This window comes from Rhinolophus sinicus, linkage group LG10, assembly GCF_036562045.2.
Source record: "Rhinolophus sinicus isolate RSC01 linkage group LG10, ASM3656204v1, whole genome shotgun sequence".
Classification (NCBI taxonomy): Eukaryota; Metazoa; Chordata; class Mammalia; order Chiroptera; family Rhinolophidae; genus Rhinolophus; species Rhinolophus sinicus.
This window is the reverse complement of record NC_133759.1, coordinates 9,641,731-9,666,716: the sequence shown is the minus strand read 5'-3', so window position 1 is coordinate 9,666,716 and position 24,986 is coordinate 9,641,731. Positions and strand designations below refer to the sequence as shown.

Sequence of the window (24,986 nt, the reverse complement as noted above, 5' to 3'; positions counted from 1 at the left end):
TTAAGACAACATGGAGACCTTGGGGCTATCAGAGGGCTTTTTCCTTCACTCGAGCATTGGGTATTTCACAACTGGGTCCCTTTGATCTGGTTGGTACTCAGCTTTTGGCTCTTGTTATCACCCTGTAGGTTTTGTGGGCCTTTTTGAAACTCACAGATGTCATCTCAAATAAGACATTTCTCTTAAAAGAATTTCTTAAAGAGACATATCTTTAAAATAGTAGTAAGTGTGGTGATAAAACAAATGGAGCTGTCACGCCAACCCTTCCTTCCAGGAGGGCTGTTAGGAAATACAGGGTTGGACGCCTTGGGAGAGAGTGGTTTCTACCTCGCTGATGGAGTCCAGGCCAGCCCTGCAGTTCTTCAGTCTTAGAGTGAGCTGAGGCAGACGGAACGTCATACCCACTGAGGGCCTTGCTCTTCACCGTGGGGGCGGGCTGTCCGTTTCAGGAAGAAGGCAGGTTCCATGAACACACCCAGATCCCAGGGCTGACCCAGCCCAATGGAGCCCAGGCTAGTCAACAGTGGAGACCTGAGTGGGAGCGTAGTCTCTGGCTGCGGGTATGAGCACAAGGCAAGGAAGCGTCCTCCCCACTACAGCACATGGTGGTCCTGGCGGCCTTTTGACCACTGTTTGTGAGACAGAAGTGCAGTTTGGTTTGCTGTCCATCACTCCAAATCATACAAACAAATATAAAACAAGACTGTACAACTCAAAAAACGTTCTTTTCATGCTTCTTAAACAATTCTTGAACAGGCAGTGGTAAATGAAGACACTCAAGGAAATGTGAGCCAGCTCCAAGCTGAAGTGAAGAGGCTCAAAGAACAGCTGGCCCAGCTTTCTTCAGGGCAGATACCACCAGAAGGCTTTGTGTCCAGAGGTACGATGAGCACAGTGATCTTTCTCCTGAGGACGTGTGGGTATTAGTGTGAGAACCCTTCGACGACAGGCACAACACAATCAGGCTACTCAGACTTCCCCACAAGTGTTTGTTTGTATTTATTTCACCTACATGGGAACATGGTACTTGGTCTGTTACCAGATACAGATTCTGTAGGCACTGAATTCTGTGAGATGTGTGGGAAGGGGGAGTAGAAATAATTTTAAATAGTTCATTTCTATTAATTGCCAAAAAGACATACTAATAAATTTCATTTAGATCCACTTCTAAGATTCTGTTATATCGTATGTAATCTATGTATGTTTACTAAATAGGATGAGAGAGGCTTATTTTCCTTCAAAGAAGAGCTACTAGGTGGACTGGGTTAATTTGAAATCCGTGATCTGGTGATAATAGTTTGGACGTTTTAGATTAATTGAAAGCAGTCAGTCAAAGGCTGTTTCAGCTTGTGTCTTGGTCTTCAGATTTGAGAGCTAAACATTTTTTTTCCTCTTTCCCTTTCTTACTGGATCAATTATAGACAGAGATGAGACTAATTACGTGAAGTATTTCCAAGAGGCAATGTTATTCTTTAAGAAATCTGAACAGGAAAAGAAGGTAGGAAACTGGATTAGTATAAAGGGGATGTAAGATATTTTAGGCTTTACTATGTGGTGCTTTTCTGAGTGGAAAAAAATGGCACAAGTAAATAAAACAAAGGAAGGCTGTGAAAAATCAAATTTTACCTTTGAGATTAAAGGGGAAGTTAGTGTATGTTGCTTGGTTTGTGAAAATTTAGGGGAGCTGATTTCTTTTTCACGTTTAACCAAATTATGAATTTCTTAAGTCTCTAATAGAAAAAGTTACCCAGTTAGAAGACCTCACTCTCAAAAAAGAGAAATTTATTCAGTCTAATAAAATGATTGTGAAATTCCGAGAGGACCAAATCATGCGTCTGGAGAAGCTCCACAAGGAATCGCGGGGAAGTTTTCTGCCAGAGGAGCAGGATCGTTTGCTGTCGGAATTACGGGATGAGATTCAAACTCTGCGAGAACAAGTGAGTACATGACATTTACAGTATTTCTAAAAAGAAAAGAAGTCCAAGGCACATATAAATCTGTCACCCACTTTTTGGAATGCAGTGGAATACAATGGAAAGTGTTTTAAATGAATTGAACTGACCGTATGATTACATCAGTGGTTTCCTCCCATTTTCTAAAATAATACAACCTGAAGGGAAAAGGGAGGAAGACGTGATGTTGCTACCACAGTGCCCAACCCCAGCAGGCAAAGCCTCATCATCCCAGGGCTCAGTAGAGGTTATATGAATGGGTATTCGCTTTACAGGTCAGCCCTCTGAAGTTGTTGTTTTCTTTTTCCCTGGGAAGGCTGGGTAGTTCATACAGGCACATCATTGAAAACCAAAGATAATTGGTTTTCAGTTCTGTATATCTTCCCAGAGGTTCTATGCATATACAAACTAGTATGGTTAGATATTTTTACTTTTATTCCTGTTGGACCCAAAAGGCAGCTTACCGGATCATGGAGGGCGTTTGATCCTGGTCAGGGGAGTTTCCTTACTCTTTTCATCACATTAATGTCAGCAGTCGCCTTTGCATGAAGAGTCTGCTGTAGTGTACGCCCTTGTGCTTATCTCCTTAGATGCCTGGGTGAAGGTTTCAAGGGTACAGACCCAGGCGGAGAATGTGGAGTTGTGGGAGGTGCCCGTATTCAGTCTCTGATCACAAATGCCAGGCTGCTTTCCGCAGGGGACACAGCAGGCTATCACCAGCAGTGCACGTGGCATTCATAGCATTTCTCACGGCTTTGCAGCAAGACTTGTTCCTTAAAGACATGTTTGTGAACTTGTAAGTGCCATTCTTCTGTGTCACAGATAGAGCACCACCCCAGAGTTGCAAAATACGCTATGGAAAACCATTCCCTCAGGGAGGAAAATAGAAGACTGAGATCATTGGAGCCCGTGAAGAGAGCCCAAGAAATGGATGCCCAGACCATTGCAATGCTAGAAAAAGCTTTCTCCGAAGTATCTGGCACAGAGCAAAATGACAAAAGTAAGAAGTGATTGTTGCAGTACATGCCTTCTATGGGCACTGGGGCTATTTTAAAGGGCTTTTTATTGCCTTGCATTGGGGGGGTCTTCATTTTAGCCTCCAGATCTGGTGTGTAAACATCTTACATACAGACTTATTCTTCTAAGTTATCAAATGGTAGTTTCTCTACTTTTTTCTCAACTCTCAACTTCTAATACTGTTTGCCACACTGTGTTGTGTACCTATATCTCCTGCTGAGTTTATAGGCTCTCGTATTTTAGGGTCCACCTTCCAACCCTTTTCTCATTTTTCCTTCTTGTGCTTCATAACAATACCTGGCAGAGAACTTAGGAAATGGATTCTGTTATTTGTATCTTTCACAGACCAAGCTGTTCCCTTATTATCAAGTCAGCAAGGATTCTCTCCTAAAGTTGCGAAAGAGCCACGTTCATTAGCAAACACCGAGAAGCTAAAAGCACAACTCCTGCAAATTCAGACCGAGCTGAATAATTCAAAGCAAGAGTATGAAGAATTCAAAGAACTAACCAGGTAAAGTATAAATACACGTTCATGCTCACCTATTTCAATATCTTTCAGTGTTTGGTTTAGGACTTGACAGTGGCGATTTAATTGAGTATTTTACTTAAAATATTAAATTCTCATATAGCAACTAACGTGTTTTGACGTGAGGGAAAAGGGCTTGCTTCTAGTTTTGCTCTTTTTTTACTCATTGTTTTTAAATTGAAGTATAATTGACATAGACTTCTAGCTCTTTAATAATATATTTAATGAACTTGGTGATAGGAATGCTTTAAGGGATATACCTGTTGAGATGAATAGCTATTGAACTTACATAGTAAATTCTTTATCCAGCCACCAAATTTAAACCAGTGTTGTTATGAATTATATCTGTAGTTTTAGAAATTTCAGATTTGTTAATGTTCATACTTGATGCTCTTTGTGTAAAAGAAAACAAAGATACACCATGTTCATGTTATAACTGAGGTTAATCCTCAGTTACTTAAAATATAAAGAAGTATTTGTTTTAGAAATAATGTATCTCAAAAGGAGTCATCATGGACTGTTTGGGCTTCTGAATTGGAGCCCTGCCGTTTACTCATCAGCTGACATCATCAGTCTCTGCGCTGTGTAATAGAATATCTCTGATTTAAAGAGCTAGATATAAAGTTATGTGAGTGCATAAACTGTAAAGTACTTTACAAATGTGTGACCTTACTTATTACCTGAAATACTCAATGTCTACTAGGAAAAGACAGCTAGAATTGGAATCAGAGCTTCAGTCTTTGCAAAAAGCAAACCTTAATCTTGAAAACCTTTTGGAAGCAACAAAAGCCTGCAAGCGACAAGAAGTCTCTCAGCTGAATAAAATTCATGCTGAAACACTTAAGGTAGGTAACCTGAAGCAGTACTTCAGTCTTAAGTCACTGCTATCTTATTTTATTAATAATGGAGTTTGCAAGTTCCCTCCACGTACGCTGGAATCCCTCGCAGGCAGACAACCCAGGGTGAAACCAGTCCTAGTGTGCTGACGTGGGGTCAGACCTGGATTCAGATTTCAATGTGTCACTATCCTCAGGCAGGGTTTCCTAGTGTCATATTTGTTGTCTTTGAATTGGAGATGACGATCGTTTAATTGTTTTTTTCCCTTTGGGTTTTTTGGAGCATTCAATGAGATAATAAAGTACCTGGCACCTGGTAGATCTCGGTAAATAGCAGCTGTTGCTCTAATGTGTCATGTGTTCAAAGCTTGCAGTGGAAGAACAGAAATCCTAAGACACAGACCATACACTATAGGGTCAAGGGGAACACTGGGGGTAACAGGAGGGTTTTCCCCCTAAATTACCATAGCCGTCATAAAAGGAAAAACCTGTCATCATCTGGGATTGAGGAGAGAGGAGAATACGCAAAGAAAGCGAAAGGTTAAGAGCTGATGCTGCTCGTGATTTAATAAGCTTTTTGTACCAAATTCTCCAAAGGCTAATCAAAAACTTCCTCACACATCTTAAATTTACACTTTAGCAGTGATGCTTTTGGTGTCACTTAATAAGAAACTGCTTTTAAAAGTGATTTTACTCATTTGTTTGCATAGGTAATTCATGTGACTGGAATATTTAAAGGCACAAAGCGTATACAGTGACAAGTCTCTTTCCGTCCACTAGCCTTCAGCCAGCCAGGACCCTATTTGGAGGCAGTGTCACCGAGTTTTTTTGTTTTCTTTCTTTTTCTTATTTTACACGAACATTTAATATACATCATTCTACATCTTGATTGGTTGTTTTAAAATACAACCATATTTTAGAGTTTGTCCAGTACATGAAGGGAAAAAAGAACCTTCTCTTCTTTTGGTTTTTGTTTGTTCTGGCAGCTGCATAAAAACCTGTTGCATGCATATGTCATGATTTATTTAACCTGGAAAATGCTATTTTTTCTTATAAAGGTAGAATATTTTTCTTTGCTTTTTAAAAAGGATAGCCTTTAAAATCTGTGTAGGAAACCATTTTTAAATACTTGTGAATATTGGCGAATGTTTCATAATTTGTGTCTGTCACGCCTTAGCACAGCGGCATTAGAGTTTGAAGCACTGTGACATTCTAGTCCTATTTTCATTTTATGGCTGAGGAAGAAGGGGATTAAAATATTTGCCAAGGTTCGCTTAGCAGTGCAGAGCTTTTGTTGTTCATTTTTAATTATGTGAGTGCTTTACGAGTACATTCTCCTTGCTTAATAAAAATACACATATGTTCAAGTGTAAGTTAGGGTTCCTACTGAGCCCCACTGCCAACTGGGGTCTAATCTAGTCCTTCACCCCCATCCCCGGGGGTCATTTGTTATCAATTTGGGAATCCTTTTTCTTAACAATTTTGTGCTGTAGATATACATGGACTGAGAAAGATATGTAGATTTATTTCATAGATTGTTTTTTGGTGTGCCTTGTTTTTATAAATAAATGAAATCATCCTATGTATGTTACTCTGCAGTGGGGTTTTGTTAACTTAGGGATATACCTTGGGTCTTCCTATATTAACTCCTGCCAAGAGCACTACCTCCTTTTACACTGAGGCTTCCGTGTTTTGGATGACCCATGGCTTATGCAGATGGTTTCCAGTGCAGGCATTCTCTGGGTAGTCTTAGGACGTCTCAGATTGGAATCAGTCCTGCTGAAGGAAAGACCCGCTCCAGGGGGCCGCAGCATGTGCCTCTCCAGGAAGTCGGGGAGCACTCGTTCCCCAGCACAAGCCCCCAGAACTGGCGTTGTCAGGCTCTTTAATGTTTGACAGTCTGATGGGTGAAAAAACGGTGTCTTGTTAAGGTTTTAATGTACATTTCCCTCATTTCTAGTGAGGTCGAACATCTTTTTCTATGTTCATTTCCATTTGTATATCCTTTTCTATGAAAAAAGAGCCCCTTTTCCTAGTACTTGTTTATCTTTTTGTTCTGATTTGTAGTTTTTATGTGTTAGTCTTTTATTTGTTGTGCCTACTGCGAATATATTCTGCCTTCATGTTAAATTTTTGATACAGCCAGGTTTATTGTTCTTTTATTCATTTTTAAAGACCCAATCTCAAGATCGTCAGTATATTTTACTTTCTTTTTTTTATAATATTACTATTTTTATAATTTTGTTTTTACATTGAGATGTCTAATGCATCTATTTTATTTTTGAGTGGTATGAAATAGGGATTTAATTTTTTAACGGTTTCTATTTTTCTCGCTGTTTTGAACTTTCCACATATAAATCGTTCTATTTCTGGACTTTGTGTTTTCTTCCAATATTATATTGGACAATTCATATGCTAATAATGCATTTTTTAGATGATCATGGCCTTCTAATGTATTTTTATATTGGCCAGGGAAGTCTTCTCAATCTGTTCTCTTTTTAATTGTCTCTTCTTACACATTTATTCTTTGTATAAAGTTTGGAATCGGCTTATCAAGTTTCATCTTTCTAAATCTTATTAGAATTTTGCTTGAGACTACATTGAATTGATAGATTTGTTTCCACTTGGGCATTTCTATGCTGCCTCTCAAGGACACTTGTTCTTTTCTTTTGATTAATGCAGTTTCAGTTTTATCCTTTCTGTTCACACAATGACTAAATGTGGTATTTTTTTCATGTGTGCTAATGTTGTTTGTTATAATTATTTTTTGCTACAGATTATAACTACACCAACCAAGGCTTACCAGCTTTGGTCTCGACCAGGACCAAAATTAAGTCCCGAAATGGGGAGCTTAGGCACTATGCACACTCAGCATTCTAGCAGATTAGATGATGATATCTTAAATGAGCCAGTTCCACCTGAGATGAATGAACAAGCTTTTGAGGCCATCTCTGAAGAGCTTAGAATGGTGCAGGTAATGTTTAGTTTTAGAAAAAAATAAATAATTAGACAATCATTTAAATGAATTTTCTTTGTTTATCATTTTAATTCTCTATAACTTGCAGTGTTCCAACCTGTTTAGTATCGTTTTTTAAGTATGGTTGTGTAAAGGTCCCTGGCTTAGAAATCAGCCCACTCTTCTTCTTTTAATTCACTTTGCAACATTTAGCAAGTCACTCTGCCATCTCCTGGGACTTTGCTTCTCATATGTAAAAAAACCAGTTTGCCACTAGCTTCACGGTCCAGAACTGGTTTCTATGAAAATTAAAGTAGTTGAAAGAATCTTATTATGGATGAAATTTTAGACAGTTTTTGGTATATTTGAAATAATGTGAGATTTCTTTATCTCAGAATTCTGGTGATTTGCTTATTTTTTGAAAAGTTTTTCTCTGTCTAGTGAAATTTAGAGGGATCCAAACCACCTCAAATTCCAAAATTTTGCCCTTTTTAAGTCATGGAGTACTTCTGGTGAAGTCACTCCATGCAGCCCTGAGAAAGCTGCTGTGGTTCAATGGCTCTATAGTTCAATCCATGATTTTAATTTTTATCACTTCTTTGCTTTATGTTTCAAATGACCCACTTTGACGGACCACAAATGTCATTCTGCAATATGAGAGATCATTCGTGTTGTCTTTTGAAATTGCTTTCTGGTTCCAAACTGGCCTGTGGTACCTTTGTCCCGCATGAGGTTGAGTTTTATTTTTTTTTTTTGGTGTTTTTTTTTAATGTGAAGAAATGGTGGAATGTTTGAGATTTCCATTAAAAGCATTTGGACAACTGAAGTTTTTGTGTTGCAGGAACAAATGAGTGCCCTTCAAGTCAAGTTGGATGAAGAAGAGCGTAAGAACCTAAAGCTTCAGCAGCACATTGACAAACTGGAACATCATTCTACACAAATGCAGGAGGTGAGACCCAGAGGACGGCCCAGAAATGTGTGAAACAGATTCCCAAAGGGAGACTCTTACAGGAGGAAAGGGACTTGGCGAAGCCTCGGTTAGGGCTGCTTGGAGCTGTATGGTCTACTTTGTTACTTTGCATCCTACCCTGATGGGGAGACACACACCGTAGCCCAAGTTCTGGCCCTCGTAGTCGATGGTGCCAAGGGGCCCCTTGCTGTGTGTCTGGCAGGGGTCCCTCCCTCTGGTGGGCATCCTCACTGTAGCTGATGGGAACATCCGGTTTTCTTCTGGTCAGAGACCTTAAAACTAGATTTGAAAAAAAACATGATAATGATTTGGAGTGTAGCTCAGCGTGCCAGTATCCCTGTTTCAGTAAATTGATCTCTTTCCCACAGCTTTTCTCATCTGAGAGAACAGATTGGACCAAACAGCAGCAAGAGCATCTCTCACAGTTGAATGCCCTTGAAAAGCAACTTCAGGACACTCAAACTAAGAATGACTGTAAGTTTGAACAACTGGGAGCTTTGGAGCTCAATACTATAACCCAGTATCTGTTTACTTGTATCTGTGTTTTTGGTTGGTGGTATTTTGGATTATTTTAATTCGATGACCAGACTTGAGTTTGCATGGCAGTGGGTACTAGTGACATATCATAAAGGACAGTTTGCTTCCGGACCGCTCATAAGCAAATGATACAGTTGTTTGCTTAAAGTCTTAATACTGCTTTGAAAATGGAGCATCTTGAATTCATAAGATGAATAATGTTTCAATAGTGACAAAATAAAGCATAAATTATATTTTGGTATGTATTTGTAGATGTGGGAATATCATTTGATTCCCAGTTTTTTGTTTTTCTTTTCAGTTTATTTCTCCTTTCATCCAAGTATTTGCAGTAGTTGGTAATAAAGCTAAAACAAAAAAAGAGCCATTCTATTTTCTTTGATCTAAGAAATTACCAAATTTTACTTCCAGTTGGAGTTTCCTTAGAAGACCAGAAGCGTTTAAGTCATTTTGGAAAGTCTGGCACATTTCCAAGAGGTTTTCTTTCAATAAGTAAGATTAGGTCACTTAAAATGTGTTAAATCTCTTGATTTTTTTCCCCCCACTTATATTGAGTTTTGATGCACACTCTACAGGAGAAATGTAGAAAATTAGTGACCTACAGGTCGGGGACAGAAAGATGTTAATTCTTCCTTTTTCGGTAGAAATATACCAAAAACCATGAGCAAGGGAGAGGAAGAAAATAGAAATCTCAGTGCTCCTAGGTGCCTACCACTTAGTTGTTCAACATCTTTACTGAAAATGGTCTCTTCGGCTTGATTTTGCTGATTGTGTGAAGATACCTATCAAATTTATTTGCCTACTTTGTTAAAAAAATATGTGTGTGTGTGTGTGTGTGTGTGTGTGTGTGTGTGTGTATATGGAAGCCTGTTGAGGATTTATTTTGTTTGCCTGTTAGTTTTGAAAAGTGAGGTGCATGACCTGCGAGTAGTTCTTCATTCTGCCGACAAGGAGCTGTCTTCGGTGAAGCTGGAGTACAGTGCGTTCCGAGAGAGTCAGGAGACAGAACTCAGTAGCCTTTCCGAGAGACACGTGCACGTACAGCTCCAGCTGGATCATGTCAGGTACCCTTGTTCTGCTGGGGTTTCACGTTGCCTGGTTGACCGCTAACCCAGGACTGTTTGCAGTGAAAGTGCTGGAAACCCAACTCAAATTAGTTAAACAAACAAAAAGGTAATGTATTGGCTCACAATGTTGGGAACCCTGGAGGTGATTTTGATTTCAGGGACAAACGAGACTGAGTCTCAAACAGCATAGTCAGTGTGCATTCTCTCTGTCTCTGTCTCTGTCTCTCTCTCTTTCTCTCTCTCTCAGTCCCTGTCCTGCCTCCCTCTGTGTGTTGCCCTCCTTCTGTCCTACTGTTGAGGGCCTTCCTCTATGGGACAGGGAACAGATTGCCTCGCTGCTCCATATTCTGTCTCCTCGCATAACCACCCCTGCGAAGAAGTCTGCTCTGCCCACAGCCATTTATCGATCCCCGGAGAATTTGAATTGGCCTTGCTTGAGTCATCTGCCTGCCTTTGGACAAGTCACTTCCTGAGGCTTGGAGCTGGTGTTGGCCCAGCCCCGGTGATGTGCCTGTTCCAGAGGGAAAGGTGTTCTTTCTAGAGGAAGGGAGAGTGCAAAGTAGACCAAATCAATAGTCGTCACCATCGTCCACTCCTGTGGACGGTGAGTCTCTCCAGAGGCTGGCCAGTTAGTCAAGTACTCTAAGAGGTAAATTGTTTTTTCACTGTATTTTTCCTTGCTACTTTCAGCCTCTTGTAACACATAACTGAAAACAATTTGTCTTTGGTACTGTCTCCTAGGTCTTCAGCAATAATTAATAATGGACGTGTTGAATGTGGTGCTTTGAATGTGATATGAGTGTGATTGCTCAATCTAGAAAAGCTGCTCATAGACAACCTTGAATTTAAATTTTATAGAAGTTGCACACATTAAAATCCGTAGCTCTTGAGTGTTTTCTGAATATACAAGAAGGAATTAAAATAGAGGAAGAAAACTTGAGATCTGCAGGCCAAATCGATCTCTGCACATTTTTATTGGGCATGCCCAGTATGGTTTTTTAAAAGTTTTAGCATAGCATTTTTAAAAATGAGAGTTTTCTTGTGAAAATCATATTTCAGCATCCTCTTAAAAACCAGTTTGGTGGCACAGGGCGCACATTCCTGCATGGCAGCCATCACTGCCATGTGAATCACTCGGTCCCTTTAGAGAGCGTTAGAGCGGAGCGTGTGCTGTGTCCACATGGCCCTCATCACCCCCCACCCCGTTTGCCAACACCACGGCTGCCACTTATTTTTTTATTTTTAGATGTATTTGTTTATTTTTTTATTAAATTTATTGGGGTGACATTGTTCAGTGCAATTATGTAGGTTTCAAACGTATAATTCTATAATACATCATCTATATATTCACCACCCAGAGTCAGTTCTCCTTCCATCACCATATGCTTGACCCTAGTTTCCCTCTTCTGCCTCTCCAAGGCTGCCACTTACCATCACAGGTGCACTGCTGTTTTTCCTTATACCCAGCATTTGTTTTTAAAGTCAGAATCGCTGAACCTCATCTTAGCTCTGTCATAATTGTGTGGGTTTGTGTTTTTTTTTTTTTTGTAAAGTCACTTTACTAATCTTATAGGATCTTAATTTCCTCATGTTTACATGTCAGAGTTGAACTAGATCTAAAATGTTAAGAATTCACTATATTTGGCTGAGTGTTTAAATTCTATCTTAAAAATAACAACTTTTCCTTGCTTTTTAAATTGGATATAATTTAATTGTTCTCAGTGCATCACTTATTGGGCTGCTTATACTCCACCGTGGCTCTTCCTGCATAAAACAGCACAACACCGCTCTGTGTTTCTTGAATTGTTTTGCCTCATTTATATATACAGTTTGTGTCATAAATACGTATGTTCCCCCTCCCTACTATCTATTTTTTATACATCTGTCTTTAGCAGCTGATTTATATCTCTTTGTAATTTGCTACTTCTGCTCGGTCTTCAGTTAGTAAAGCAGACAGATCCCTATCTAATAACCTCCTGTAATAGCTGAGGCATTTGCTTTGGATGGTCGACAGGTCAGGTTCATTGTTCACTAGTTCTTGGCTGAGCTCTGGATGTTAGGGCCTGTCACAATATGTTCGGGGGCCAGAATAAGAGGAGGAACACCTAAAAAGCAGTAACTAATCACGTGAATGAAAAGATAGTTCTGTCACGTGGGAGTTTACTCTCTTGCTCAGATCAAAGCCACATTTGCCATCTTTAAAACCCTTTGTAGCGTTGGGAGACTATGTGATGAGAGGATAGAGGTGAGCGATCAGCAAAACTAATGGCCAGGCCCTAGGTCACATGAGGGTCAGGTCTGGAACCCCCTCAATGAGTGCCATCACTCTAGATTGCCCATCAGTGAAGCATGTCTGGTTGACACACGGGAGAAAAAATGAGGAAGGAGGTGGCTACAGGCTAACACGCCCACCCTGTCTTTTACATCCCCGTCACATACGCGTGGCCCATCTGTCTCATATGTTTGTGCGTCATGGACATTTCACATAAGTTCTCGAGGAGCTTTATTTACGTCAATCAAGGCTTCTGTAAGTTGGGAATGGTCTGTAGATGGGATAAATTGAACTGCAGATAATCTGACTAGCAGAACTACATTTAATGTTTATGTTTACCTTTGTAAAACTGTTTTCCTGATAAAGATTAGAAAATGAAAAGCTTCTTGAGAGCAAAGCCTGCCTACAGGATTCCTATGAAAACTTACAAGAAGTAATGAAGTTTGAAATTGACCAACTTTCAAAAAACCTCCAAAACTGCAAAAAAGAAAATGAAACTCTGAAATCTGATCTGAATGTAAGTTAAGAAGGGTATTTATTGATTACTCATGAACTTGTCCTAATGTGTGACTGTTCCTTAGAGTGCCGGGCAAGCCCTGCTTTGACCTCTTCCTAACTTCCTGACTGGCCTGGCCCATAGTACCCGCCACACAGAAAGTTCTTGATGCGTCTGTTGACTACACCTGACTAGTAACAGTTACTGAACATCTAATGTCACATTGTCTTTTAGAATTTGATGGAGCTTTTTGAGGCAGAAAAAGAACGCAATAACAAACTATTATTACAATTTGAAGAAGATAAAGAAAACAGTTCTAAGTGAGTGCTATTTATTTTTTCCGCTAGTTGACTTAAAATACCAGTTACTACCACATTCTTTATCTTGTTTTTTTTTAATTGCTGATACCTCTAAAGTTATTTTTTTTAAGCATTCCAAAATGAATATCAGATTCTTTTATATAAATCACTATGTAGAGGAACTTAATTTTTTAAAACATTCAATAACTACTTATGGTACTTTTGAAATGAACAGTGGTGATCAGAACTCAGGGCCTTCTATTAATAAATCACAGTATTTATTATTGGAATATGGATGGGGATTGGTTATTACTTCTGTCTCTCCTCTTTTTCTAGCTGCTCTTTTTTTCCCCTGGTCCCTTAATACGAATGCCATTTCTTTCTTTCCTTTCTCTGCAAGTTCTTTTCCTTGGTGACCTCTGTCAGTCTCTCGGCCTCAGCCCACCGAGTGATATTACTCTAATGAGAAGAATTTGTATTTGTTTATTATTCTTGTAGAGTTCTTACTATGAGATTCTCATCTAGGCCCTGGTATGCAGTGGCGAATACATCTAGTGGGTGCAAACATCTAGTTGGGAAACAGGCAGCTAACATTCAGTCACTCATTCAAACACTTAGTGGCATCCAACAAGCCAGGCACTGTTCTGGCAAATCCCAGACACTCAGAGATAAAACAGTGAACACAATAGCCCCATCTTCATGAGTTTTATATTCTAGCACAGAGACATGGGTAATAAATAAATCCTATATGTTATATGTTATGCTAGGGAGTCCTAAGTACTCTGAAGAAAAAGAATCTATTGTGGCACTGAAATGGGTTCTTATCAAATAGTTTCTGACTTGTACTGGGATACACCTAACACCAAGTTTGTGCCTCGTAAAGTTTGGCTGCGTTGCTTTGAATCTCTTTCGTACAAATAGACTCAGTTCCTGTTTCCAATGAATGAAGTCACCAGTAAAAGATAATTTCTCTCTTCCAGAGAAATCTTAGATGTTCTTGAGGCTGTGCGTCAGGAGAAACAGAAAGAGATGGCCAAGTGTGAGCAGCAGGTATATTCCTATAGGCTAACTCTAATTTTTGTAATTTTCCCTGATATCTAAAGAAGTTTATTATAACAACTGTTTTCAGATGTTGACAATTGGTAATAAAAAGATGGAATGTTTGGTTTGTTGTATTATTTTTCAGCTCTTATTTTCTAAGTCTCAGGTGGCTTATCATGATTCGTTGGTGGTCTCATGATAGAGACTACAAAATCATTGTCTTTTAACCCAACTTATCATTTTCAAGTACTCCTGTTAGTGTACACTGTATACTGTGAAAGCAGATTTCAACTTTTTTTTAAAGTATATGTGGTTAATTTTATGATTTAATTCTTTTTTCTAAACATATTTTTTCCCCCATAGATGGCAAAAGTACAGAAACTAGAGGAGAGTTTGTGTGCTACTGAAAAAGTCATCAGTTCTCTGGAGAAGGCTAGAGATGATAGCAAGGTAGGTAGAAGCTTCATTTCCCTGTTTTTTCTGTGTTGGTTTTTTTTAAATAAATGTGCCTTTACCATTCTGGTTTCCTGCTCCCAGGGTGACTGATAGCTGGTATTTCTGTCTGCCCTTAGGCCTTGTTCACCTTCCAAGGTTGCTAGAATGAGGTTTTTCATTTAAGTGAATTATTCACGTGCAAACTATTCTCTCTCTCCATGAGAATGCTTCTAAAACACGTCTCACCTCTTTTAACTCAGATGCTGTTAGTGTGACCCTTTCTTGTTGGCTCTGAGTCCCATGATAGAAATTCTCAAATCCCCAGTGTTAACTTTAATTAGAATAATCAACGTAATATGTAAGTCCAAGTAGAAAATCAGGTATAAATTTCTTCTATATCTAGTTCTTATTCATTCATAAAACCAAAGCAAATGATTACATCAAATAGTATAAAACCATTAAAATATAAATTGATCTTAATAATGTGATGTGACATATTTTGCTAAAATAACACTGGCTTCTGTTGTCACTAGGAAAGCTACATAATCTCTCATTTAAACATAATCTCCTTAATGTCATTGTGTGTGAAGATCCTATTTCTGTCCTCGTCAGGAATTGGTGACCGACCTCACGAGCCAGATCCAGGAGCTGAGAACATCAGTCTGTGAGAAAACAGAAACTATCGACACCCTGAGGCAGGAACTGAAGGACGTAAATGTAGGTTCTGTCACCAGCAAGATGTTAAATTTGAGCATGAGACACACTTCAGAGACTCCTCACACAGTAAATAAATGCTCCACCACAAGAAGGATTCTGTGGTCAAACAGATGTGGAAAAACTAGTTACCGCTCAGCAGGGTCTGTATTTTCAGACCCGGCAGAGCGGTTACTGTGTCACCATGCAGTGTGCGTCTCTGGGAGGCAACGCGTGTTGTGCATTTCTCAGATTTCACTGCCCTGGGAACACTTCTCTGCATTTTTGGGGGATTGATTATCCAAACTAGGTCAGAAAAAGTCTGGTTGTTGCCTGTGATAGTTAAAGGTATAGTGTCCTTAATCGTTTCAAGAAAACAATGTAATACATTTTAGTTAAGTTCAGAGACATTTGTTACATAGAAACAGAGTTTGTTTTTCCATTATTGGACTTTGTTGTTTCCTAAAGTAACTACTTTCTCCTGCATGTATCTAAGTTAAATGTTGCTGCTTCCTCTTTCTGTTGGGTCAAAGTGAAGGTTTTTGTCAGTGTTCCCCACTCCTCACCTCCAAAGGGAGCTTACGGCACTCCACCTTTCTTTCTGAAGGCAGTCTACTAATAGAGGTGACAAAACCAGGTGGTTTTTCACCGATACCTGTGGGGCTTCTCCACCTTTTTTTTGCCATTCATGTATTTATTCTCCCATACCTTCATCCAATAAGTAGTTATTGAATTAATTTGTGTTGGTCTGGATATCACCTTAGAACTCAGACTCAAATTATTTTAATCTAAAAATACAGAAAATAAAGCAGATAGCTCTTGTATCATGACTCTTTTTTTCTGCAGTGCAAATACAACTCTGCTTTAGCTGACAAAGAAGAGAACAAAGAGTTGATTAAGAGACAGGAAGTGGAGATTCTGAATCTGAGAGAAACCCTTAGACTGAGAATACTTTCTGAAGACATAGAGGTAACTTAACAGAGCATGCCTCTTATTTTGCTTTATTACTTGTCAATATGCATGTGTGTGTGTGTGTGTGTGTGTGGAAGTTGTTAGTGAATAGAGGATTTTTTAAGGGGGTAAGTCATTGTTACAGCCATTTTCCTCAGGGTAGTTAGACAGTTAATAGGTAACAGTAACATTGTTGTGTATTTTCATTCATTTGTGCTAACAGCATGGTAAGTTCCTATCACTGACCCTCTTCCAAAGGGTTGCAGAGTGGAACTGCGTTTCTTTGGGTGCAAGGAGCAGGGAACAAAGAGAGGGCCAGTTCACAGGTTAACCTCAGGCTTGCTTCTAGTGTTTCAGCCAAAGCAAGTTTTAATTATTTTATTGTTGATGTAAATTTATCTTTTTAAAAATTAAGCTGTACCGTCACATGGTTCAAAATTCAAAATAATGTAAAGCAACGTACATTCCCCCTTGTGTATCCTTCCAGGGGTATTTTAGGCAAATCCTATGTGCCTTTAGTTTTTTTTTTGTTTTATTTTTTCACACAGATGGTAACCGACTGTGTACACTGCTCTGCACTTGCTTTAGAAGTAAAGTTTTCTTGCTAAACTGTGCTACCCATGAAACAAATTGGATAAATATTTATTGAACCCTCCTGTGCCTGGTTTGGCATTTGGGAACGGAAGAACGACTGAAACTCTCTTACCTCAAAGCATGCAGTCCAGTGTACAAGATAGATGGACTGTGTAATAAATGACCTGGGAGCACAGAAAAGGGAGGGAGGGGCGTACTTGTGCCTGGAGAATTCCAAAGAGCTTCCCAGAGGAGAAAGGAGTTGTACGAGACAGAGAGGGTGGCTTGGCAGCTTTGAATGTCTGTGGAGCATCCCCCACAAGGGGAACCGCTGGGTATGACCAGCTTGAGGCGCGACAGTTGAGATGGAGCAGACCGAGCCTGTAGTGAAGGGTCTTGAGGGGCAGCAGCTGGAACCTTCAGGAAGAAACCTGGATGGCACAGACTGCGCCCAGCTGGACGCCGGTAAGGTGTGAACCACGAAATGCCAGTGGGACTGTGGACTGGGATCAAGCTGAGAAGCGTTCCAGCGCAGTCGACAGGTGTTGGTGTCCAGTTGGATATTTGCTGTAACTGGAGGAAGCAGTCAGAGTGGGCACTGGTTTCCTGCCTGAGTGAAGCAGCAGGGCTTAGACTGCATAGGAGTCTGAATTCTGGCTGTGCGATCTCGGGCTGCAAGTTACATTTCTCTCTGTGCCTCACTTGTCACATCGCAAAGTGGAGGTAACAATACCTGCCTGTCACATAAGATGTTGTGAAGGTGAAATGGGGTAGCACATGGAAAGTGCTAAGAACACTGCCTGCTACCGTATAAGTTCTCAGCGGGGAGTCTTTTTAGGAGGCCAGCTGAAAAGTTAGTGCACCCTAAAGTCCTAGACAAAGTGTAAACTGTGGACGAAAATTCAGTGCCACACTGCCGAGTGGCAGAGTGAAAAGGGAGACCTCGCTGTTGGAGTGGGAGGAGCTGAGTGATGAGCGCCTGGCGATTTACCTCGCAGCTCCTCACTTCCTTTGTCTCTGTCTTTCTTTCTTAAAAAAAATTGTGACTACGCATGTTGAAGTATCTTAGATTCAAGTGGAATTGACCCCACAAACAGCCCGTTCACATTCCCTTTCTAGATATCGCTGGTCTTCATAGCTAAAATCTAGAATTATGGCTATGGTATGTGAATTGTCATATAAGTTGTTTTTTAACGACACGAGTTGCCAGCCAATATAATGAAATGGGAACCGAAGGTGAGATACAAATATTATAAAAACTGAGGGAAAATGACTTATTGGAAGGTGATATGGATGTCTACACGGAAACGCCAAAGTATTGCCTGAATATCGATTCAAATAATGAGCTTAGTAGTCAAGTAGTCACAAAAACAACAGCATATATGTGCTATATCCAGCATATGTTACACACACACACACGTCTCTATGATGTATGTGTAATACTGTATGTGTTGTGTGTATAGCATTCTATAAGTGCGTATATACACACCTTTGGAAGGTCAGGGCCAGTGGATTCTTCTCTAATTCGGTAGGGATTACATACGCTGTGTGTGAAGGAATTCCAGTTGCAACCTGCGGGCCTTGAATCCTCTCTGTCACTTTCCATCAAGTTACTCCCCTGAAACTGATGCCCTGTGACAGTGGGTCACAGCCTGGTGACTGCCCAGCCCTCCCCAGCCTGCTGAGGAGTCCTCATCCTTATTTGGTGCAAAAGTAATTGCGGTTTTTGTAATTTTTAACCTTTTAAACTGCAATTACTTTTGCACCAACCTAATACTTACCTTCCGATGTGTAAAGGACTCACGTCCATCGGTGAGAACAGGTAGGCAAGGGCCCTGTGCCCGGAGTCCTCCCGAGGAAAGACAGGTCCGCTTTGAGAGGCCGGGCAAGGGGCAGGGGAGTGGGTGCAGTTAAACCTCAGCTGGCTGCCCGTATGAACTTCCAGTCGTTTTTATCTCTAGGCCTGTTCCCTAATCTTGTCCTGGAATGGATTCCCATGCAAGCCAAAAATAAACGTTCTCATTTAAAATGTTCTTAACCTTTTAGAAATCGCATCTAGTACTGGTGTGCAAATCCTTGTTGGAGTCCCACAATTAAGAAATTCTTCTTTTGTGGGGATGATCCCCTAACAGAGGGATATGCTCTGTGAGGACCTGGCTCACGCTACGGAGCAGCTGAACACGCTCACCGAGGCCTCGAAAAAGCACTCGGGGCTCCTGCAGTCCGCCCAGGAGGAGCTGACCCGGAAGGAGGCCCTCATCCAAGAACTTCAGCACGAGGTGAGACAGACGCAGGGGCAAGTGTCATGCAGGATGGGATGTGTGGTTGTGGAGGTCCCTGCCTTGGCACGTAGGTGGTCGGGCAGCTGCCCTGTGGGCTCTTGCTGACCTGTTGCTCCCATGGGTTCAGACGTGCCTGGCTGTCCTCCCGCCCACCCTCAACCCTTGACATGAGCCAGCAAGTTCTAACCACGGTGGGAAGGTTATGGCTGATTTTCATCTTCTTTTTGGCTGCTGTTGTTTTATAGTTGGTATTTTTACTCCAATGACCCTTTGGTCATTTGTGAAGCTTAAAAAGAAAGTTTTTCTTTTGTTTGTTTTGTTTTTTTAAAGTGTAAAGAAATTAGCAAACCGGAGATGAGAGTAACGAAGGTATACAGACACAAACGGCAGCTCCAGATATTACCATTTATTACTTTAAAAATTGCTGGGTTTTTTTGGTTTGTTTTAATCTTACTGCTTTGCAAATTATTAATCAAGTAAAAAAAAGATGTAAAAAGCCTGTTTCCACATGCTTTGGGAAGATTGGCTCTTCTAATTGGACCATGTGCCCCATATTATTTTCTAACTTACAACCTTACATCTGTTGATTTTCCCAGCTAAACCAAAAGAAAGAGGAAGTAGAACAGAAAAAGAACGAATATAACTTCAAAATGAGACAACTTGAACACGTGATGGATTTTGCTGCCGAGTATCCCCAGGTACTTTTCAGAAAAACGATGCATTTCAGGAGGAATAAACAGTTTTGTGAGTGGTAAAAATTTGGAAATTCCTAAGACTGTAGCTTTGTCTTTTTATAGAAAAAGATTTTTACTAACACCTTTCTGCTTTTTACCTGATAAAAAAGTACCAGTGTTTTATATGTTTTACTTGGACAAGAATTAGAATAACAAGCTAAACAGACCAAGGATTTTCTGTACGCTTGGCATATACATCTAAAATGAACTCTGTAACATTCACTTAATCAGGTATTTGGATGGCATTTGATTTTATTTTAGAGTCCTAAAACACCACCTCATTTTCAAACACATTTGGCAAAACTCCTGGAATCACAAGAACAAGAGATAGAAGACGGACGAGCCTCTACGATTTCTTTGCAACACCTTGTAACAAAGCTAAACGAAGACAGAGAAGTCAAAAACGCTGAAATCTTCAGAATGAAGGTAACTGGGTAATATTTTTTTCCCCAATAAATTGGATGTTTTAAAATAAGTAGTATTTTTCATGTTTGTTGAGGATGCAGAATTCAAAAGGCACAGAACTAAGGGTGGACAGAGAAAAGTTTTCCTCTCCCCTGACTCCGGGTGGCCTTGTCTGTTGTCCCTGGACGCTCCCAGGGTAGCCAGTTTCTTAGTTATCTTTCTAGAGCTTTCCAGTGCATGTGTAACCAAGCCTGTGAGCATTGCCTCCCTGCCCCCTTGGTTTTTATATGATGGTATCGTCATACAGGCTGCACCAGCTGCTCACATCACGGTGCTGACTTTTTAGATCTTTGCCAACTTAATAGCTAAAGCATGTTGTCTACTGGTAGTGTTAAGTTTGTTTTGTCTTCTGAGGAGTAAGATTGGGCATCTTGTGTTTTTCTTTGTTTAGGAACTATATCCTTCCCCCATTTTTCTACTGTTGGACTTTTTCTTAATGATTTGGAGGCATTCTTTATGTATTAGAGAGATTTAAACTTCCTTCTGGTGTTTTCCCCGGGTGCTTGGGGGGTCTGGTGTTTGTGTGAGGGGAGAGTGTGTTTAGAGTGGCACTGAGGGATGGGAGGAGCGCCTGGGAGGCGACGTGTGGGGAAGCGGCTGGGGAGGGTGCTCCGTAGGAGGTCGCAGTTCGCCTGGGAAGCCCTTGCTCTGCAGTGAGTTTCCCTTTAGGAATGAAACCACCTGTAACCAAGCAGCGTAAAGTCCACGAAGACAGTGTCACCCTTAAGCTTTGTTTCTCGTGGAGGGGATCATTCCTGGCCTTTGTATTGAGGGCCACTCAGTGTACTGCTGTCTCAGGCACATGGCTGTCACCCAGGTCAGCACGCGCTTGGTACTTCGAAGCAATCATGGCAGGTTAAACGAAATCAAACAACAGACAAGTAGAAGTAAACAAAAAAGGAACTCCCTGCAGACAAGTAGTTTTTTCTTCTACATGGTTATGCTCATGATTTTTAAGTTAGAATCCAGTGAAGTATTTAAATTAGAATCTGTTAAATAGAATCAAATAGAACATTTACCAAAGTAGAGGCTTTTTGTCATCTTTTCTCATAAAGAAATGCTAATGAATTATGTGATACTGATAACAGACTATGTTTGAGACACTCTGGGTGTTAGAATGAATTCCAGTTCCAGGCTCCCAAGAGCTTGTCACAGTGGACTTTTTATCCAGCGTTATCCAGTGCAGTGTTCTGTGCATAAGAGGAGCTTAAAAGAGGAATACTGGTCTCAATCATGGCCTTGGAGAGCAAAATAACATCTTCTGTCACACATTTTATGGAAAGACATGATTTGATGTGTTATTAGGGGCAGTTGAGTGAAATGGAAAACCTACGCCTGGAAGCCGAGCAGTTAAGAGAAAAAAACTGGCTCCTGCAAGGTCAACTGGATGATATTAAAAGACAAAAGGACAACAGGTGAGAAAGACCCACCCAAACTCTGTGGGCTCGATCTTGGCCGATCTGTGTCTAGTTAGATGAGTGAGGTGGGAATGCACACTGGTTTCCTTCCCATCCGCTGCTTTTGCACCAGATGGGATGAGGGTGCTGCTGTTTCCAGAGTAGGAGAATAAGGCATCCGTCCTCTTGCCTACGCTGCGAAACTTCGCGTTATTGTAGAGCTACTGAAATGCATTCCAGACATGTGAAATACTGAAACCAAACTCTTTACTTCTACTGAAAAAGGAAAAAGGGAGCAAACCCATTAACAAGGTAAGGTTCAAGAGGCCCTGCAGAAAAAGGGAGACTCTCCTGCCACTCGGTGTTGCTTCATGACTCATGGTCCAGGGCAAGCTCCTGGGCAAGAGCTTTCCAGAAGAGCCTCCCCTGGGTTTGGATAGCTCTGGGTTTGTGTGTGTTTTGGCTTCGGCTAAGGTCGTGTTCGAGTTGTATTTGCTAATGCACAACCTGGAGTCGGGGCAACCACACCCAGGCTGTGTCCTGTCTGTGACACTGTAAAGTCCTATGACTTTGGACACATTTTTTTAACCTCTTAGTGCTTCAGTTTCCTTCGCAATAAAATGAAGAAAATGAGAGCTCTTACAAGGTGTTTCAAAGACTGAAAGTAACGTATGCGAAGTGCCGCGTCCAGTGCTTGGCAGAGGGCGGTCACGCAGTAAATGGTAGTTACCGAGTGTACGGGGTACCATGATGACCCTGCCTGTTGTCAGCTTTCTGAGGGGAAGATTGGTGGTGAGGGTGGCCTGGAAAATTAGGCAGCAAGTTGAGGTGAATCAAAGGGGATCTCTATTTGGGATGGAGGCCCTTGCTGAGTTCAGCCTTCCAGATTAGGGGTGTCTGCTGTTCCTCCTGTTGCAGCAGGCCTTTGACAGATGCTTGCCCACTCCTGCAGCTCCCCACCCGTGTCCAGAGCAGCCCAGAGACGCGTTGTCCAAAACCTAAATGAGACAACAGAGATTTGAGACTGGTGATAGTGGCTGTGCTAGCAACTGCAGGTCAATGACAGACGCGTGTACCACGGTGGTCCCGTAGATTACAGCGGAACTGGAAATTTCCTGTCGCCTAGTGACGTAATAGCGGGCATAACATCATGGCACAAGGCGTTACTCACGTGTTTGTGGTGATGCTGGTGTGGACGGAGCTACCGCGCTGCCAGTCGTATAAAAGTAACACATGCAGTTACGTACAGTACATAGTACTTGATAATAAACGACTGTGGAACTGGTTTATGGATTTATTACACTATACTTTTTGTCATTATTTTAGAGTGTACTCTTTCTATTTATTAAAAAAAGTTTGTGGTGAGCGATTGAGAAAATTTATGTAGTAAAAAATTAAATTATAGTATTTCTGATTTGGGGGGATAATTTTAATTTTTAGGTATTCTGGCAAATATGATATAAGAAACACACCAGATCTCTACTTTTATATTATTTCCTTTCAAATGCTAAGTAACATACATAAATAATGACTCAGATTTCTTTTTAAGTGTTAGGTTATTTTTGTATGAGAGATTTACTGAGGTGGAAACTCTCACGTTTAACTTATGCAGTGAGGCATAATTTCTTAGGAAGCATATTTGACAAGTTTTAGTTGTTGTTCTCCTCTTTCTCCTTCTTTTATGGTCTGATTGAAATAGCAGATTTAAACAACACGTAGTCTGCATCAGAATACTGCATCTGATTTGAAACTTGATTCCTTCTTGTTGCCATAAAGATTACTAAATTAATTGAGTTTTAGTGTCTAGCTGTTAAATAAAAAGAGAAGGGAAAGTAAGACTGTAGTATCATTCCAAAATTTCTGTGAAACTGGGTCTAGGAGCTAAAGTTTGTAGGGGAATTATTTAATAAGTGTGATCTTTTTTTTAAAAAAACTGCTATAGAACAGGACGCCATGTTGCAAAGGCAGCAGCCTCGTGCATCTCATGTTTGTCATGTCTCTTGGTTGCGTCATTTTCTCTTGTCCTTGATTTACAGTCATGTTGTCGTGCACGTGTTTTGTGCCGCACGGTCTTGCAGCCTGGGAGCAGTAGGCTCCCCCAAACAGCCCAGTGCGCAGCCGGCTAGAGCGTCCAGGTTGTGTAAGTCACTCTGTGATGTTCACACAATAATGAAATCACCTAACGGCGCATTTCTCAGAACGGATCCCGCTCCCTCAGGGGCACGTGACTATTCCTGAATGGCTCTCTTCCAGTTTTAGCGAACATTGGACATGCTTGTTTCAGCAGCTTCCTCTTCCAGGGATTTTGCTTCCCCTGCTGGGTGTTTCTGACGCAGATAGCCCCTAGGGCACTCACTGAGCTTCCATGTGCTCCACCCCCTTGTCCAGCCATGAAAGAAAAGCATTGTACTCGGTACCCCGAATTTTATCAAGAGCTAGTCTGAGCATGGAAAATAGAATGTCTGGATTTCATAGCCTCATGTTCTTTATATGAGGAGCCATACAGAAACTTCTTCATGAAACGTTAGGGTAGGAGAAAACGAGCCCAGGAGTCGAGTCTAGCCCACAGCTTGTTGGGTAAATAAAGTTTTATTGAAACAGTCACGTCCTTTCATTTAAATATTGCTGTGGCTGCTTTCGCAATACATTGCGGTTGCCAACCTGAATAGCTGTGACGGAGACCTTAGGCTCCCGAATCCTAGAATATTTTCTGTCTGGTTACTGATTAGAGCACAGAAAACACATTTTCCCTAATGATTTCGGTGCTGTCTTCGTTGAGGTCTCATTTTTGTCTAAGCTGCCAGATTGCTTAAGAAGCTACTGTAGCTTCTGTTCTTCAGGAAACCATCTTCTCACCAGTGAGCGAGATATTCCTAGCGAAGCCTGCAGCATTCGAGCAGGTTCCCTGGGGGGTGTCTCCCTGGTCCAGGGGCTGTCCACCTATTATCCTGACCTGCTCAGGCTCATAGAAATGGACTCACATTAGTCAAATTCATGTGATACTGACGTATGGTTCAGAATGTAATCTTCTTTATATAGATGAACATTCCTTTTCCGCGAAGAGATTTCTCTCTGGTGCCTGGGGAATCCCCTTCCTGGTATCAGCATACGTGAGAAGCCAAAATGTCGTCAGAAAAGTGCCAGCTGGCTATGAAATCCAAGCGAAAAATCCAACTGCTAGGGGCTCTACAGGCCAGGCCAGCTTGAGGATACTTCCAGCCCCCGAAGATGCCCCCTCCCCACTGATCACATTCATACAAGTTTCCTGCACTGCCCTTCCCTTCCTCTCAGCCCCTTTTTGCTCACATTTGATCTTCAGATGGTAGCACTGTCTACTAAGTTTCTACTTTATTTTCCTTTCAACCAAGCCTTTATTAATTAGATTTCCTAGCTTTGCTCATCTCACTTTCGTGTAGCAGGAACCCTGGATTCTGGGGAGGTGCCTTATTTCACCCCCATGTGTGGATCACATTTATCAAGTGCGCTAACT

General features: G+C 41.0%; 1 protein-coding gene across 2 annotated transcripts in view; it reads left to right on the top strand.

The window, feature by feature from the left end:
• KIF15 (kinesin family member 15) overlaps positions 1 to 24,986 on the top strand; it is a 50,299-nt gene that overhangs the window by 15,984 nt on the left and 9,329 nt on the right. The window contains exons 11-30 of one of the 2 annotated variants that reach the window (XM_019724074.2): positions 757 to 880; positions 1,422 to 1,498; positions 1,728 to 1,937; positions 2,775 to 2,952; positions 3,315 to 3,480; positions 4,199 to 4,340; positions 7,108 to 7,305; positions 8,129 to 8,236; positions 8,626 to 8,731; positions 9,690 to 9,855; positions 12,497 to 12,647; positions 12,861 to 12,946; positions 13,906 to 13,975; positions 14,330 to 14,416; positions 15,014 to 15,118; positions 15,941 to 16,063; positions 18,751 to 18,897; positions 19,497 to 19,598; positions 19,896 to 20,060; positions 21,405 to 21,514. In XM_019724074.2, coding sequence (XP_019579633.2) covers positions 757 to 880; positions 1,422 to 1,498; positions 1,728 to 1,937; positions 2,775 to 2,952; positions 3,315 to 3,480; positions 4,199 to 4,340; positions 7,108 to 7,305; positions 8,129 to 8,236; positions 8,626 to 8,731; positions 9,690 to 9,855; positions 12,497 to 12,647; positions 12,861 to 12,946; positions 13,906 to 13,975; positions 14,330 to 14,416; positions 15,014 to 15,118; positions 15,941 to 16,063; positions 18,751 to 18,897; positions 19,497 to 19,598; positions 19,896 to 20,060; positions 21,405 to 21,514 — 2,621 coding nt within the window. The remainder of the gene's footprint in view (positions 1 to 756; positions 881 to 1,421; positions 1,499 to 1,727; positions 1,938 to 2,774; positions 2,953 to 3,314; positions 3,481 to 4,198; positions 4,341 to 7,107; positions 7,306 to 8,128; positions 8,237 to 8,625; positions 8,732 to 9,689; positions 9,856 to 12,496; positions 12,648 to 12,860; positions 12,947 to 13,905; positions 13,976 to 14,329; positions 14,417 to 15,013; positions 15,119 to 15,940; positions 16,064 to 18,750; positions 18,898 to 19,496; positions 19,599 to 19,895; positions 20,061 to 21,404; positions 21,515 to 24,986) is intronic. The other variant, XM_074312514.1, reaches the window with a different exon arrangement.